The sequence below is a fragment of the Hyperoodon ampullatus genome (assembly GCF_949752795.1).
Source record: "Hyperoodon ampullatus genome assembly, chromosome: 9".
Lineage (NCBI taxonomy): Eukaryota > Metazoa > Chordata > Mammalia > Artiodactyla > Ziphiidae > Hyperoodon > Hyperoodon ampullatus.
In genome coordinates this window covers 98,054,249-98,073,188 of record NC_136922.1, presented here as the reverse complement: position 1 = coordinate 98,073,188, position 18,940 = coordinate 98,054,249, and the positions used below count along the sequence as shown (strand labels likewise).

Here is an 18,940-nt window from a genome sequence, read left to right as displayed (position 1 = left end):
TTAAACTGTGTGCCTGGTGATGATGGGTCTTGTTTGCCAGAGTTAAAGCATGGAAACCCGTTCCCATTCAGCTAACAAATGTCTGTTACATATTTACCAGCCACTCTGCTACATATTGTATCAATAGGTTGAAAGGTGCAAACTGAATGAGACAGGGTATCTGACTCTTAGAATTCATGGCCTTGGGAGTGAATGCCCTTGTAAGGACAGGTGAGAAGCCCCTTGGAAGTGGACCTTCTCCAGTCTGAACTCTACTTGTGCAGGTGGTAACTCAGCTGCAACTGGAAGATAGATTAGGAACTAACCAGAATCAGGGGAGTGTTTTGTTCTGAGTATTCAAGGTCAAAGGTAAAACTCTCAGGTTTGGGATGTCAAAGGGTAGGATAGGCAATATGGAAAGTCCTAATCACACATGAACACTTGCACTGTTTACATTTGTTTCCTTTAACAAGCTAACAGAATGCACTAGTAGGGAGGGGCCTACCTTTTGGGGTAGGCCTGTCTCTCCTGGCCTTCTCTGCTGCTGACTTGCTGCCAGTGTGTCAAGGGCCTCTGGCAGCAAGGGTTTCTTCCAGTCTGTACAAGCTGAACTCTCCAGAGAGGTACAGGGACATTATAAGCTCCTAACGGGCAGTGAGGGAGTGAGCTGCCTGAGCTTTTATGCTAAAACTTTTACTGGGGGATTATGGTTTCAGTCAGGAGTCTGAGTATAGATCCTTTTCATCACCTTCACAGTTTTCTGTCAAATGCAAACAAGCTTGTATACATTGCTCACTTTTCAGGTATAAATATGTCCCTTCCTCTGCTTTTTTACTTTTTAAGCTTTTCTCTCAATAACACGTTGAAAAACAAGTTTTGTGGTAAACATGTTTATGACGTTTCTTAATAACGTATTTGCAACTTGACAAAGTTGGATGAAAATGCTCTGTCCAAACAAGTTTGTTTGTTTGTTTGTTTTTCTTCGGAGGTGGAGGTAGGCATCTTTGGAAATACTTTACAAGGGAGGGTGGGGAAAGGGGATAGTTCAGACACTGAGGTTTGAAATCTTGTGATGTGTTCTGAGAACTAAAGTATTTCTAGAACATAAATGAGGTGGGAGTGGCAGGTGTAACTTAGGAGTCAGTATAGGAGGAGATTGGACTTTATTTATCTTGTAGGTTCTGGAAAGCCAGTACTGAAACAGAACACTGGCATGATCAGATTTGAGATGTAGAAAAGCTTTCTCTCATAATCAGGTAGAAAACTACTTGGTTATAGAAGGCCAGGCAGGAGGCCAGTGGAGTTATCCAGGGGAGAAGGATGATGCCTGAATTAAGGCTGCAGCAGGGAGGATAGAGAACAAATTATTGGAGAAAAATCGGGAGCCTCATTATCTTGCCATTGCAAGAGGCATTATTTCTTTCTCACCCAAACAGGTTTGCATTAAACTGTGACTCATTGGGCCTTGTTGAAATTTAAATGGGATCCCTGTAGTATTGTTTCCACAGGCTGCCAAGATCCAGCCACATATATTCTGTGTTTGTCAGTACAGTATATTCTGATACCATAAAACCTGAGGTCTTTAATTTCTCTGGTGTTTCATTGTATTTCACATCAATCACTGGAATTATTTTATAGGCTTATTAAAACATATTTTGATATTGCTGGGTTGTTGTCCGTTTATTGTTTTTCCTCTATCTTGATCCCATGATTTCCTTCATGGCCTGCATTGGGTCTTCCATCTTTAAATGAGAGCATCAAACAATTGGACCAGAGAATTTCACCTTCTGTTTAAGCCTAACTGTTGTACAGTAAAGATCTTTGAAGGTTAAGGGAAGCTTAAGAATAATGTCTAAATTTTTTGAGACCCTAGAGTTTAATTTTGTTAAGTTGGCTATGTTAATGTTACTTGTAATTCTCAAAGAGTAGGGTAAACGTGTGTCTTGGTTTACATGGGATAGCCCTGGTTTATGCATGTATTCTTGGTGTAATTATTTATAATGTCCCCCTTTTACTTTCAAGAGTGTCTCAGCTTGTACATTAAATTGTATGGTCACCCTATCAGGGAGAGCCACAAAGAAATTGTCCATTTATGCATCTCCAGAATTCAGTTTATGGAAAGTCAATGCAGTTAAAATATTCTGACAGCCACTGTCCCTGATGTAGACTTCGTGCATGCTGTATCTAAGTCTTCTTGAGGACAAATGGAGAAAAACATGTCATTTGTTTATCAAAAGGTTTTTACTGCTATAATAGAAAAATGAAATTGCTTCTCCTTTTGGTGTTATATATCCTTCAGCCAGTCTTGTCATGATTCTATTAAGGCAAATAACGCAAAGCCAAGTTTTTCATTTATTCTCTAAACAAAACAGACACAGTTATTATTTAACCTGTTAGAGTGGAAACCAGAGAACCTCACATGGACTGTTAGAAGTGAAAGGGATCTTGAAAAACAGGTTAGGGAATTTAGTCCATCCCTTACCTTTATATATGAGCCACCTAAGTCACAAGGAAGTCATGTATGTGGTTCCATGGCTATTAAGGGAATATACCATACTATAGTCAGGTCTTTAATGTATTAATCCAGGGTTTCAGGGTTCTTTTTTTGCTACACATGATTGCAGATGAAGAGCCAAAAGCAATCTCTGTTCCAGCACTTCCCTTTGCTAACAAAAAGGGTCCATGTAAAATACCCTGACTTGAATGTAAGACATGTATAAAAATCAATTAGAAATTGATTTTTAACATTTTTATATTACAGAATATGGCATAATAGGTATGTTCCTGTGTTATGTGTGCACAAATATATTATTTAAAATATTTTATCCGCAGAGCTAACAGGATTGTAACAACACTTTTTAGAGTTACAGACACTGCATCTTTGATGGATCACAACCGATAGAAAATGTGTTAGTCTCTGAGGGTAGCTTATGTTCTTTAGAGAATGGTAGATGTGTTCTAAAATAAACAGACTTGCCCTAGAATGTGTATGCTCTGTCGCTCAGTGCCCTCTGAAACTCGTGGTCCATCCTTGTTCAAAATCCCCTGTATTCACAATGTCTTTACATCTAATTCCAACAGAAACTGGACTTTTTTCTAAGGACAGCAATTCTCTGCAGCCATAGTAGTGCTGTTGTTTCGTTCTGTCATTTCTCCTGCTGCTTTTTCTAGAATGAGCCCCAGAATTAGGGGTTGGTGTCTTCAGTACCATTCACCATTTCTAGACCTGTGTGGTCCAAAACTCTAGCCACTAGCTACCTGAGCCCTTGAAGTGTAGCTACCCTAAATTGAGATGTGCCATTACTGTAAAGTGCACTGAGAATTTTGAAGACCAAGTGGGAAAAAATGTAAAATATCTCAATATTTTTTCCAGCTTTAATGAAATAATTGATGTATAACGCTGTGTAAGTTTAAGGTGTACAACGTGATGATTTAATACACAAATATATTGCAGAATGATTATAATAATAAAGTTAGCTAACAAGGCCATCACCTCACATGGTTACCTTTGTTTGTTGTTGTGGTGATGAGAACATTTAAGATCTACTCTTAGCAACTTTCAAATATACAATACAGTATTGTTAAGTATAGTCACCATGCTGTCCATTAGATCTTTGGAACTTACTCATCTTTCAACTGGAAGTTTGTACCCTTTGACCAGTATCACCTTACTTTCCCCACCCCACAACTGCTGACAACTGACAATATCCTCTCTTTGCGTTCAGCTTTTTTAGATTTCACATGTAAGACATACAGTGTTTGTCTTTCTCTGTCTGACTTATCTCACTTAGCATCTCACTTATCTCACTTAGCATCATCTCACATCCTCCAGGTCCATCCATGTTGTCACAAATGGCAGGATTTCCTTCTTTCTTGTGTCTGAAGACTATTCCATTGCGTGTACGTATATTTATGTGTGTGAGTATGTTATATATATATGTATATATATGTATATGAATATATCTCACATATTTTTTAATCTTCTTTACCCATTCATCTGTTGACAGACACTTTGGTTGTCTGGTTGTTTCCATATCTTGGCTGTTGTGAATAATGCTGCAATGAACATGGGAGGATGTTCGTGAACATAGGAAGATGATCTTGACTTCTCGTGTGTGTGTGTGTATACACTGTTTCTTCTGGGTATATATATATATACCCAGAAGAAACAGAAGAGAGTTTGATTGCTGGGTCATATAGAAGTTGTATTTTAACATTTTGAGGGACTTCTATACTATTTTCATAATGGCTGCACCAATTTCTATTCTCACCACAGTGTACAAGGGTTCCCTTTTCTCTATATCCTTATCAACACCTGTTATCTCTTATCTTTTTAAAAAATTTTTTTTTATTGAAGTGTAGTTGATTTACAATGCTGTGGTCATATCTACTGTACAACCAAATGACTCAGTTATACATATATATATATATATATATATATATATACACACATTCTTTTTTATATTTTTTCTGTACAGTTTATCACAGGACATTGAATATAGTTCCCTGTGCTATACAGTAGGATCTTGTCTTTTTGATAACAGCCATTCTAACGAGCATGAGGTGGTATCTCATTGTGGTTTTGATTTACATTTCTCTAATGGTTCGTGATGTTGAACATCTTTGCATGTACCTGTTGACCATTTGTATATCTTCTCTGAAAAAAATGTCTGTTCACATCCTCTGCCCATATTTTAATTGGATTGTTTGTTTTTTTGGTACTGTATGAGTTCCTTTTATATTTTGGATATTAACTTCTTATCAGAGAGATGGTTGCAGATATTTTCTCCCATTCCATAGGTTGCCTTTTCATTTTGTTAATTGTTTCTTTTGCTTTGCAGAAGGTTTTTAGATCTATGCAGTCCCACTCATTTATTTTTGCTTTTTTTTACTTGTGTTTTTGGTGTCCTATCTAAAAAACTGTTGCTAAGACCAATGTCAAGGACCTTTTTCCCTATTTTTTTTCTAAGAGTTTTATGGTTTAAGTCTTTAATCCATTCCAAATTAATTTTTGTGGGTGGTATGAGATAGGGGTTCAGATCTATTCTTCTGTATATAATTATCTAGTTTTCCCCACACCTCAGTATTTTTAATACAGGTTACATGTTAAAATGATATTTTAGATATAATACATTAAGCAATATACATTTTAAAAATTTTACCTCTTTACTTTTTTAAATGTAGCCATTAGAAAATTTTACATTGGATATGTGTCTCCTATTGCATTCCCATTGGACACTGCTGTTCTATTTGATTCTTCGTTTCTTCTTTTCCCCTAAAAACTCAAGCTCTGAATCTCATGTCATCAGAGTCTGTCATCCTCATTGCTCATTGCTGTAGTCTTCATTTGTTATAATCCTGGTCATTTTCCTGCTTGTCTTGATGAAGTTAACATCTAGGTCACCAATAATTTTTTTCAACAATACTGTTTTAATTCATGGTAAATTCCATACACACTTGAATGAACCTTCCAGTACACTGATCTCTTGTTTCCTTAAACTTATCCCCTCTAGTTATATTGTTTGCCTCTTTACCTCAGTTAACTGTATGAATATACCTAGACCTTGTCTATACCAAGGTTTGTAAACCCTCCATAATCTCTGTTTTATCCATTTGACTCACCCTCTTGCCCCTGACTTCAGCAATTCTTCGACTCCACCAGTACTCTGATCCATTGACCGTGCTCTTTTACTATCCTTCAACCCTTGTTTTATTTCTCCATTTATTCAACAAATATTTGAGACACCAACAGGTACATAATAATGTGCCATGCTGCATTCTAAACACTAGAGACAGAAAAATCTCTGCCATCATTTAATTTTAGTCTAATTAGAGTGACACATAATAAGACAAGCTAAAGAAATAAACTATTTAGCCTGGGGTTAGATAGTGAGAGGTACTAAGGAGAAAATTTAAATCAGGGAATGGGGATATGATCTGTTGGCATGGAAGAGGGGAAAGGTTTTTTTTTTTTTGCGGTACGTGGGCCTCTCACTGTTGTGACCTCTCCCGTTGCGGAGCACAGGCTCCAGACGTGCAGCCTCAGTGGCCATGGCTCACGGGCCCAGCCGCTCCACGGCATGTGGGATCTTCCCAGACCGGGGCACGAACCCGTGTCCCCTGCATTGGCAGGCGGACTCTCAACCACTGCGCCACCAGGGAAGCCCGAGGGGAAAGTTTTTGGTAGATGGTCAATGAAATATGTAAAGAAGCTAGCCATGTGAATATCTGAGGATAATGTATTCTAGGAGCAAAGAACAGCAAACGCAAAGTCCTTGAAGTAGGAAGGACTCTTGTGTCTTCAAGAGATAGAAAGGACTCTTGTGTCTTCAAGAGATAGAAAAGAGGAAGGAATTACGATTGGAGCTGAGAGGAGGAAGAGAACGGAAATAGGTGAGACCAGAGAGACACCTGGATATCCAATATTGCAGGCTTTGATGTCTTATTAAGAAAAATCATTAGAAAACCACTGGAGGATTTTGAACAGAAGAGTGTCATAATCTGATTTACATTTTAACAGTATTGTTTTTGATACTGTATTGAGACTAGACTGTGGAGAAATAAGGGCAGAAGCAGAGATCTGTTGGAGGCTATTGCAGTGTTTCCCATGAGATAGAACGTTGGCTCACATCCTCTGATGGATTTTGGTGGCCATGGTTGTGATGAGGTTGTAGGTAGTGAGGAGGGGAGAAATTTTGGATACGTACTGAACTTAGAACCAGTAGAATTTCCTGAGAGAATAAATAAGGGGCGTGAGAGAGGAGTCAAGAACGACTCTGGGAGTTTTGGCTGGAGCACCCGACGTGAGGAAGACAGTGGGAGATCGTGATTGAGGGAAAGATCATGGAACCTTGGAGATCTGTATTGGATTCCAAATGCAGATGTCAAATAAGCAACTGAATATATGCGTCTGGAATTGAGAGAGGTCTGGACTGAAGATACACAGTTAGGAAGTGCTGACATTGATGGTATTTAAAGCTACAAGGCTGCCTGAGAACACCAAGGGAGGGGATGTAATGACAGAATAGAATTAAGGACCTTGCTCTGGACCACTCCAAAGATGTTAAGTTCGTTCCTGAGAAGACACAACCAGTGAGATCAAGGCAGTATGGTTTGCTGGAAGCCCATCTTTCTGGAAGAGACTTCATTCAGGAGGAGGTAAGAATAAACTTGTCAGATGTTGCTGATGGATCGAATAATGTCAGAGCTGAGAACTGACCATTGGGTTTTGCAGTAGGATGTCACTGGTGATAGTTTTTGATGAAGTGATGGGGCTGGCAAAGTTGTCTCTCGTATGTATTACTGTGCTGACCTCTTAACGATCTCCTGGTTTTCTTCTTTGCCTCCACACAGTTTGTTCTCCAGACACCCCGCGTGGTGACTTTTAAAAATATATACATTGTGTCACCCCCCTGCTCAAAATGGCTTTCCACCTAATGCTAATAAAAGTCAGGACTTTACAATGGCTTACCAAGGCTCTATACAGATCTAGCATTTAGATTTTAATGATTCCTCCTACTAATTTCTCATTCATTTCTCACGGCTAGCCTCTTGACATTCTTTGAAAATGCCTGGGGCCCTGTCACTGCTTCAGGGCCTTACTGCAGTCTGTTTTCTGATGGGTCTGGCTCCAGGTGTCTGTACCTGACTGGATCCCTCATCTCCTTCAGGTCTTTGCTGCTCCTCTCTTGCCTTTCTGATGGAGCCTGCCCTGGCTACCTTGTTTGAAGTGGAAGCTCTTCCCAGCCTAGCATTTTTCATCTCTCTTTTCCTGCTCTCATTCCCCTGTAGGACTCGCCATCTTTTCACATCCCAACTAACATACTTATTTTCTATTTTTATTAACTGCATATTGTCCTCCATCTGTTTTTAAACTTAATTTATTTTTAATTTTTATTTTATATTGGAGTATAGTTGATTAACAATGTTGTGTTAGTTTCACGTGTACAGCAAAGTGATTCAGTTATACGTATGTTGTCCTCCGTTTGAATGTCAATTCCATGAAGGCAGGAGTTTTTGTCTTGTTTACTGATCTATCCTAAGTGTTCAGAATAGTAGCTAACACATGGTAAATGATGGATAAATACTACCCGGGGTAACACATGTGAAATAAGTTATTCTTTGCAAAAGCTACTAACTGTTAGAATCCTTGCCAAGTAGGGAAGTACTGTTTCGTAGGATTTAGATGATGTTAACTCAGCCTAATAATCAGCTTCTTGCCTCTCTGGTTATTTATTCAATTTTCCCTGATTTTCTATGCTTCGGGGAAGCTCAGTAAATGCTTGCTGTCTGCTCTGTCGCACACGCTGCGGCTGGCATCTGTGATTCATAGGCCTCCTCTAGATGGAGAGTTACACAAGTACATCAGCAGTCGTAACAAAGTGTAACTTGGTGTGCTGTAAGGAATAATTGGTGGGTTTTGTTGATCAACCTGGTGCAGACACGTGTAGATGCGGAGTTGGCACCAAGGAGAGGCGTATGGAATTAAAGGGCTGTAATGCTCACAGATCCGAGAGAGGAAGGCATGCAGTGGGCCATGCAGGGGCCTCATGGGAGGAGGGCACAGGGTGTGAGCTTAACCAGGCAGGCGGGGAGCCAGCAGAGAGAGAACGAGGACCCATGAGCAAGTGCCTTTTGGGGGGTCTGGGTGGGGACACAAGCAAAAGCTTGAGAGGCTGTCACTGGTGTGTTTGAATGTCACTAGGTCAGTCAGAGGAGGGCACAAAGGGGAACTTGTGACAGAGACTATACTATCACCCTGGTGCACCTGGTCCTCTGTGCCAGGTGCTTACAGCCTGTTTGTGGGGATGCTGAGGCATCCAGAAAATATCATGTTTTAAAAATTTACAGTACACAAATGCACAGGGCTTTGGATCCAGATAGAAACGGTATCCTGGCAGTCTGTAAATAGCCTGCTTTCGATTGAACACTCTTTCCCAGGGGCATTGCTGTCCTAAAGGCATAAATCTAGGCTTGTAAAGCCTATGTAAATATACAGGGTTGGTGTCTGTCTTCTTTCTTCTATCTCTGTGAATATCAGATGTCCTACTTCTTTTTTTTTTTTTTTTTTTTTTTTTCCCCGCAGTACGCGGGCCTCTCACTGTTGTGGCCTCTCCCGTTGCGGAGCACATGCTCCGGACGCGCAGGCTTAGCGGCCATGGCTCACGGGCCCAGCCGCTCTGCGGCATGTGGGATCTTCCCAGACCGGGGCACGAACCCGTGTCCCCTGCATCGGCAGGCAGACTCTCAACCACTGCGCCACCAGGGAAGCCCCAGATGTCCTACTTCTAACCAGAGCTAAAGAACTACAGAAACAGCCCTGGGCTGGCTCCAGCCCCCGCTGCAGCTTGCATTGATCCTCTAATGTTTTTAATCAGTCTGGATATAAACACTTCCTGTAGGGAAAATGAGTAGTGATGAGAAGTAATCTCGCTGCTTCTTTATTCTGAAAAATTCAATGACTGGTTTACAGATATTGCTGATTCATCATGATATCCTGGCGTGGAAGATGTGGATTAAGTTTCGGCCTTAAAGGTTATGGGATCCCTCAAGGCTTGGAGTATAGTAATGAAAAATTGAGAACCTAAAAAAAGGATTCCAGAATCTGCATAGTGAATCAACTATTTTATCATCAGGCCTTGGTTCTGATATGAATTTAGGATTATGTAGATAGGACTATGCCATGTGCTTTTTACCAGAGCCTTAGAACTTTCTCTACTTTATATTTCATATATAACTTCTTTTAGCGTCTTTCTCTTCAATTTAAAGCAAATTCTCTTTAGTTCTTCTGAGGTCCTATATAATTTCTGGGCCTTTTCCCCTCCAGTCTGGAGTGGCTTTACTAATAAGGTTTCCTAAACACGACCAGGAGCAATTACCGGACTTGATAACCCCAAACGAAGGTTTGTAAGTTTCTTCTGAAGACTAAGATGTCCCAGTCTTCACCTGTGTATTAGGAGTGATACATGCTTCCTAGAGTGCATGGCCTTTCTCTGCCTCAAATCTAATTCTCGGAGTTCTAGAAAGATCGCCAAAGAAAACATTAGATCCTCTAGATGTGTGGTATACTTGTCTTAAAACATTCTAGCTTTGACCTGAAGCATCTTATTCAAAATAAAAATTCCTGTTCTCCCTATACTCTGAAAAGGTCAAAAATAGGAAACTCATTCCAAATTTCTTAATTTTTCTGTGCAGTTTACTTTTTCATGTTTTTATGGAATCCCATTCTGATTTATATATTCCTGTAGTATGGCAATTAATCTCTTTCTTCCTTAGGCTGACTAGTTCTTTCTTGCAGTGTCTTCAGTTTTCATTCATCAAACATTTGAGGTCTTGTACATGTTAGGCACTATGCAGAGGACCAGGGCCACAACCTGTGGACCAGAGAAGCACAGCCTTTGGCTTTATGGAGCTTAGGCCACTTACTGTTCCTCTAGAGACTGAACAGGTTATACCGGTGCTTGGGTGATATGTTACTCTTCTAAAATCATGCCTTCTTCAGACTAAATGTTATCTGAGCTTTTAAAATGTACTGTTTTAAAACTAAAAGCCAAATACTTCTATCTAAATAATTTCTATTTTATTCCAGGTAGAGTGATTAATAACTGTCACTTTTTATTGTGTGTAAGGTTTTCTTATAATAATTTAATTAAGCTCTTCTGCCTTTCCTTTTTCATGATCAGTATACCAGCTTTGACTCCGCTGATGCATCACGAGATCAGGCTGACCAGCAGAAGGAAAGTGCCTCAGGCAGTGCCTCTTTTTCATTCTCCTTAAGACCTTCAGCCAACTGCCTTATGCAGGAGGAGACTGCTACTCTGCCCCCTTCCACTGCCCTGCAGCCATTCTTTAACCATTGTCTTATATGTTAGGAAAGCATCACAGTAATTTTATATACAAATATCATGGAAATGTATTTTCAACAACAGGGGAACGTTTAAATAAACTATACTGTAGTCATAGGAAATGCTTTGCTTAAAGTGTTAAAAGAAAGAACATACCAAACGACATGTAACAATAATAAAAATAGTAATATAAATGAAATATACTGAAAATAATACAATAGATGAGTAGCTCACACTTTTTAAACAATCACTGTGTTGTGAATATGTTTTAAATGCTTTGCACTTTTGACCCATTTAGTTACCTCATTTAATCCCCCCAACAACCCTCTCAATTGGTCATTATTATCCAGTTTTTACATGTAAACATAAAAATGAGGTACAGAGAGTTTAGGCAACTTACTAGGTTCGGTGAAAAGCCAGTACAGTAAGATACCTGGGTTCTAGGGGGGGCTTACTCACTGTTGGGTGATCAAAGTGCCCACAGGGATGCCGTGAGGAGTGGATGGGAGAGGCACCAATTGTGAAATCAGGAAGACTTCCACATGGAAGGGACATGGAACAGAGTTTTAAAGGAAGAGTTGGCTAGTTTTCCAGGTGAATAGGCAGATGGGAAAACCTATTGAAACCCGACTGCCACTCACCAATCTTGTGACTTAATTCCTTCATCTGAACAACACAAATGACGTCTGCCATTTCTTCATGGCTTATCTAATAAAATAGGGTACTGAAAGCTCTATGGAAGTGTTTGATGTTATTTAATTATTTTATTTATTTATTATTATTTTTAAAGTCCTTAAATATGTGACTGCTGGCTTTCCTTTGCTTTCTTAGGTAGATATGATTGTGACCTTGGGAGGACTTGCTGGGCGTTTTGACCAGATCATGGCGTCAGTGAGCACTTTGTTCGAAGCACCTCGGATCACTCCTTTGCCAATTATAATAATCCAAGAGGAATCGCTCATCTACCTGCTCCAACCGGTAAGTGAGGATTAAATACAATGTCAGCGCTTTGCTTCCACAAAACCTGTAACAGTTTCGTACACAAGGAGAAAACATCTACCCTGTTTATGTATTTGAACTGTGAGTGACGTTGACGTGTTTGATTACTTGTGGCTGAATGGGAAACAGGTGGAGGAGAAGCCTCATTGTACTCAGAAAGACAAAACCAAAAAAAAAAAAAGTTTTTAAATTAAATTGACTAAGAATTAAATTTAGCATTTTTGCATTTTGAGCAGCTGAATGTGAGTGCCACTTGAGAAAAATCTCAGCAGACAAAGCACAAAGCTTGGCAAACATTTCAAATGGAATTCTTGTATATTTTCAGTGTTGTCGTTATAATTGGAAACTATTTGATTTTGTTAAGCACTTAAAGTCTTGAGCTTTTACTGTTCATAAGTTGCTTGCTTGTTAATTTCACCTCATGATGATGTGGATAAACATCAAGGAAATTTTCTATCAGTGTAGTGCTTAGAACAGAATTCTTATTACATAAATATGTTTTATGAGCTTGATGAGTGTATTTCAGTTTGAAAAATGATTGTTTGGCAACTTTTTTTTTTTTTTTTGTGGTACGCGGGCCTCTCACTGTTGTGGCCTCTCCCGTTGCGGAGCACAGGCTCCAGACGCGCAGGCTCAGCGTCCATGGCTCACGGGCCCAGCCGCTCCGCGGCATGTGGGATCTTCCCGGACCGGGGCACGAACCCGTGTCCCCTGCATTGGCAGGTGGACTCGCAACCACTGTGCCACCAGGGAAGCCCATGTTTGGCAACATTTTTTAAAGACAGTGGACAGTTTTGTTTTGTTTTGTTTTGTTTTGCCTGTCACTGTAATGTGATACTTATAGCTTTGCTTTCAGTCCATCTGCTGTTCATCACCTGTAGCTTGTCATTACCTAAAAACTGTTGTTTGGTTAATATGGCGTGCATGCTTACCACCGTTCAGCCAGTTGTGCATTTTTTTCTGGCTCTTTGCATTGCCTGGCTTTGCTTTCTGGAATACTTCCTGTGAGCTGCGAAAAGGAAGCTGAAAAATTCGGTTTTCAAACTCCATAGCGTCCATTTATTTGGTCAACAAAGAGTTACGGAGTGCCTGCTACCTACCTGTTGCACTGCTGGGCATTTGAAGATTAAACAGAAACAGTAACATATGTTCTTTACTCTCTAGTATATGTCTAGTGAAGAAGACATTTATAAAACACAGACATAAAGCAAGGTCAAAAGGTTAGTACATAAAGACGATGAAAGATTATATAATCTGGTCATTGGTGTGTAAGGAAATGCTTCACAGAGGCACTCACATTTTATTTACTTAATTAATTCAACAAATTTTGGGGTTTTTTTTTCGGCTGCTGTACGGCTTGTGGGATCCTAGTTCCCTGAGCAGGGATTGAACCCCGGCCGTCGGCAGTGAAAGCCTGGAGTCCTAAGTACTGGACCACCAGGGAATTCCCAACAAATATTTCTTGAGTACCTACTACATGTCAGGTACTTTTCTGGGGATACAGCAGCAAGCAACGACAACAAAAAAAAACTCTTCCTTTAATGGAACATAGATTGTGTTGAGCTTACATTTCAGCAGAATCTCGAAGGATGAGTGGATGTCTGCTATTGAACATGATGGGAAAGTCATTCCAGTTAGAAGGAGCCACTAAAGAAAGATAGAGCTGAAGGGCATGTTGTGGCATCTACAGGTAATTCTGAGCAGCCATATGGAAAATATTGAAAGATCAGACTCAGAAGACTTTGGATCCTGCCTCTGAAGAGCTTTGAACTCTACATACTACAGTATGAACTTGTTTGCCATAAGCTATGGGAAGTCATTAGAAGATTTCAGTTAGCAGTCTGACATGCACAGATACGCTTCTTAGATTTCTAATTAGATGTTTTTTAAATACCTGTACTTTCCCAACAGGTTCTGAAGCATGACACTCTCTACAGTTGTGAAGCATTGAGCTTTATCATTTTATAATGATTTTATGATGCTGCGAATGCTAAAATAGTCAACTGTAACTTGTGTCTATGTAAATACTCTGGCTAAGAGATAACTAGACGGAGTACAATGATTTTTGCAAAGTAAAATTGGAAGATTAACTGATAGCAAAAACCACATCTAAAAATGACTTCTGCTCTTAAGATCTTTTCATTATCTGTAGTATTCTATATCTTCATTGTATAATTGTAGACTTCCTAAGATGTATTCAGCTTGGGATTTCTTGGAATTCCTCCATCTATAGATTGCTGTCTGTCCTCAGTTTGGAAAACTCTCAACCATTATGTTTTCAAATATTGTCTCATCCCCCATTTTCTTTCTCCCTTCTTCTGCAACTCCAATTAAGCATATACGTGATCCTCTAATTGTATCATGTATAATCTCAGAACTTGTCTCTTGTATAGTCTGTCTTAATCTCTCTGGGCTGCATTCTGAAGTTCCTCATCACCTCTGCAATCCACTTCACACTTCTGCTTTAGCTGTTCTATTTTGCTACTAAACTCATCCTTTCAGTAGCAAAGGCTATATTCCTGCCATGATTCATCTCTCTTACAAGCTTTCCCTTTACTCACATTTTAAAAACTCTTAAAACATAATTGTCCTACTTCCTTTATAGTCTAGAAAAATTCTGATATCTGCAGTCTTTATAAGTCATCTATCTTTTATGTTCTCTTTTGCTTTTCTATTTTGTAACCTTGATTCATTCCGTGTTTTGTGATTTTTAGCCATGACCTCATATTTCTGGGAACTTTACCTGTGGGAATTACTTATAGAAGGAGTTAAAAGTGAGTCCAAGGAGAATTTAGAGTGGACTTCCAACCCAGTTATTTATAGGCACTAATAACTTAGGACCTTTTGTTTGAGACTTTTTTGGACCATCTCGGTGGTATGTATTTTGAAGCTAATTCTGCTGGGAGTTTGACTTCCAATTACAGATGCCCAAGGAAGACTTGTTCCTCTTCTTAACCAAGGTTTGGCTGGACAGTTTTCCTAGCATTCATGTGGGAGTATCCTTTGTATTCGTCTTTTCTCTGAGAATCTCCGCTGAAGTGGTGCCGTCTCCTTTTACACTCCTACGTTGCTCAGGCTTGCTCTCCTAATGACCTTCCATACTTGGAGGCCTAAGCAACTGAAACTCAAGTTCATCTGATTTGGTAAAAATCAAATGCCTCTAAGGTGAAAGGTAGATTGGTGTTCTTTTTCAATCAAAACTTAGTTTTGGGCTTTTGAATATTCTTTGAAAAAAAGAAAAAGATGTTTGATGCATTTTGAAAGATTCCCTTTAATTTTTTTCTCCCTTTTTTTTATTGTTGTCGGTTGGCCAGGGTACTAATCTACCGTGTGTATGTTGCAGTGATAATTAACCCCCAAATCTCAGAGGCTTAACTGAGATTAAGCTTAATTTTTTTTTCTCATTCATGGAAAATCTGGTGTGGTTTGGGCAGTATCCTCCATTTTATATCCAAGCCAATTGGGAACATGTTGAGTCAGCAGGGGAAAAAAGGTTACTGTAAAAAGTGGCACTGCATGTTCTTAAAGGCCAGGCCTGGCTGCGGCTTGTGTCACCTTTGGTGGGAACACAGTTACACCGCCCCAGCTCAGTATGAGGTGGTCTAAGAAAGGAAGGCTGTGGGCCGGGAAGATGAGTGAGCACAGACCATTGTCTCTGTCAGAGACAGATATTATGTTCTGTAACATCATCACCTTTTTTTATTTTTTCATTTATGATATGTCAGACTTTAATCGTTGAAGGAGAATCTCCAGTTCCCCAAACATAGTAATCATGGTAAGTGTGCCTGCATACACCACGTCCTCTAGAATCTCTCTCTGGTCATTTTGATTTTGTCTTATTGAAACAACTAGAAAATTACCTTACCCTATCAAGTAAGTATTACATAGTGTGAGGCAGAAAGTTCACGCAAGACCGTACCCTCTCCATTGCATGAGAGGCGTAAGAATGTTTAACACAGACTTTCCTCTGGGGGCTCAGTAGGGTTGGCTCTGCTCGTCTTTCCCAGGGGTCACATCCCAGGTCTCTGCTTCTCAGTCACTTTTAGCGAGAGAGTAGTTAGACAGCAACCAGGGCAACTGCAAAAGCCAAAGCAAGTATGTTTGAGGGCTTAAGATACGAATCAGTCTTATACACTCTACCATATTTTTAAGCAGTTCTAATTGTACACTTATGAAATGTGATCGGTTAAAAGCTGATTATTGCACAGAAGCAGCCTATATCCTAGAAATGGAACACACAACGTTGGAGCTGAAATGACTCTGTAAGATGTATTTTCATTTATCTCTGTGGTATATGTGGCATATGTAGTAAAGTACGCATCTGTTTTGGGTAGTGTGCATATTCAAGACGGATGTCTGCAGGATACTGTTCCTTGTTAATAGGGCTTATTGTAGTCACACTCAGGATGGACATACCATAAACGTAAATTGAAACCATTTTCAAATATTTTGGTGCTAGACTAAGGAAATCAATCTGGTTTGCTTCAGTGACAGATAAAGAATGCTTTCAAAATGTTTTAAATGTACTTCTTAATTGAAAGTCATCAAATAGCTCTTCTTGAGAAGGGAGATAATTTGGGGACTTGTACAAGAAGCATATCATTTGAGCTTCATAACGGTCCTGGGAGCCAAGCAGGACAGATCATAAGAATCACACAGCAGTGTTTTGACTCAGCAGTTTTTCCACTGCACTACGTTTCCTTCTTCATGGGATTAATGGGCTGAGATGGAAATGACAAACTCTTAAAACAAGTCGCAGTCCACAGGCTGGTCATTATCCATAGTGTATACATATGTGTATATATATATATATACACACACACACACACACACACACACACACACATATAAATTCTCTACAATATTCTTTTCAAATAAGTTTGATCTTGGATGCACTTTAAGGGTATATCCTACCTTGTGGCTTTACCCTGAAATTAAACAAAAATAACACTCTGCATTTTCCTCAACTATAAAAAAATCTACCTACAACAAGAATCTTTGTTATTTAAACAGATTAAATGAGATTGCCATCAAACTTTGCTAAAATATATCAAAAGTGGTAGAATTCAATATAAATGTTAATTATTATGAGTATTATTTTTGAGGACAGTGTCTTCTCGAATTGGTTCTATAATTCTAGGTTGTGTGAAATTGAAGATAATAGCAGGAGGTGTGAGATGTCTTATGGGACCTGTGTGTTTGGCTGATAAATGTTTTAGGGCTTGTATTTGCTCTATGACGGTTAAGTGGCTGGGATAGCCCTGGACCATGGAACTAAAATGTGCTTTTCTTGATTTTTCTAAAAAAAAGCCTCCCAACCCTCAACTCATCTTAATGTTTCTGTAATGTTCTGTGTTTCTTTCTCTACATACGAGACTCTCGTGAGACCGTGATGTGTAAATAAGCCACCATCCTTCATTCATTAAGGGTACGTTAGTCATTTGGGACAGGCCTGTATGTCGAGAGCCATTCAGTTAAAGTTGTGTAGATCGTTGCAGCCTAAAATCTTTCATCTAATTCTCTCTTCAGTCCACTTCCTATGACTCATTTTTGTTAATTACAAATAGCTGATTCAGTTTGTTATACAGCAGAAACTAACACAACACTGTAAAGCAATTATACTCCAATAAAGATGTTAAAAAAAAAGGCAATAGTGTACTTCCAGGTCTATATAAATTTGGAAGACTGGAAGTTTTTAGCTGGTTGACTTTTTAGAAGATAATGTCTTTTTGATCGTATTTTGGCATATTTCACTTGCTGCGGGTCCGATGTCATTAGGAGTGAAAACCTCAGTAGGTAGCGTTTACTTTGAAGGGATGTTCAAACTGCCATTTTAAAATAACAAATTAAAAATAGAATGCCTAATAGCCCCTCCCCGAAGAGTCATCATCCCTCTTTTACCCCCCCCAAAATGTGTTCTTAATAAGACATCATGCCCTTTTATGAGCAGGAGATTTTATGAAAATGGTGAGAGACATTTTGAAACCATGAAACCCCACTGATGCCAATGACGGGTTAGGCTGTGTTCCCCATGAAGACAGCCAGGTGCTCAGAGCATGTTTGTCGCACTAACTATGCAGGGTGTGAATGGCTCCAGATTTCACATACATACTTTCTCATTTTCTGGTCCTGTGCTTCTCAGGAGTCCAGAAACATTAGCTTCTGTACACTGAGCATAAATTATCTTTTATCTCCAAGTTTTAGTGCAGTTGGTAATACAAGTTAATAGGATTTATGACGAAAAAATGAGCTGTCCGAGAGTTAATAAGGCATGCCTTTTGCGTTATCCCAAACCTTGTTCAGTGATTCCTGTTCAGGATTCCTGTGTCTGATGTATAAGAGAATGGTGTTACAGAGTGACACTGTCAGTTTTTATCTCAGTTGAACGAACTTCTACATACATTGTAAATATTTCTTCCTCATGATCTTAGCCATGTTTCCTACTGCTTGTTTTTTCCTCTCACTAGATCAATTATTTACTGTATAAAGTCCTGACATTTTCTCCATTATACATTTGAAATGCTGGTAATGAATATGATAGAAATATGTTAATAGTCTGATAGAAAGAAGCTGAATATTCATGATGTAAATTTGGCGTGCATGATGGTTTCTGCAGAGAACCAGGGGTTTGGATCTGTCTGTCCACATGTCCAGCGCCATCTCATCAGTGATAGCACCAGAGAAGTGATTCTCAGAGTGACTTAGAGTGAGGGGACTCTGTAGGCAACACTGATAATCTTCTCACTATTTATTATCCAATTATAATTCCTTTCTTTGGATTATTATTTCATTCTCCCCCTGTATCTTCTCAATTTTTGTTGTTGCTTGGCATCTTAGAATCTTTTTTATAAATTACACAGTAGCATACAACCATTCAGTATTGGTGTAAATAGTATAAAGTCTGAGAGATCATTTTATAGGTGAGCAATTGCAGACACTTAAAGGTAAAGTGATTTTCCCAAGGTTATGCGCAGCATTTCCTTGAAAGAAAATTTATGCTGAAAATGAAGTCTATTCCATGCAGCGATGCCTAAAAGGGGACCGCTAGGCATTTCGTGTCTGTAAATGGCCTGCCACTCAGAGCCTTCTCAATCTCTCTTTCCTCTTCTGCAGGGCAA

At 39.3% G+C, this 18,940-nt stretch overlaps 1 protein-coding gene across 1 annotated transcript in view; it reads left to right on the top strand.

Annotated features, from left to right (window-relative positions):
* TPK1 (thiamin pyrophosphokinase 1) overlaps positions 1 to 18,940 on the top strand; it is a gene marked incomplete at both ends in the record, with an annotated part of 342,964 nt that overhangs the window by 184,365 nt on the left and 139,659 nt on the right. Inside the window, one exon of the mRNA XM_079711871.1 lies at positions 11,655 to 11,801. Coding sequence (XP_079567997.1) covers positions 11,655 to 11,801 — 147 coding nt within the window. The remainder of the gene's footprint in view (positions 1 to 11,654; positions 11,802 to 18,940) is intronic.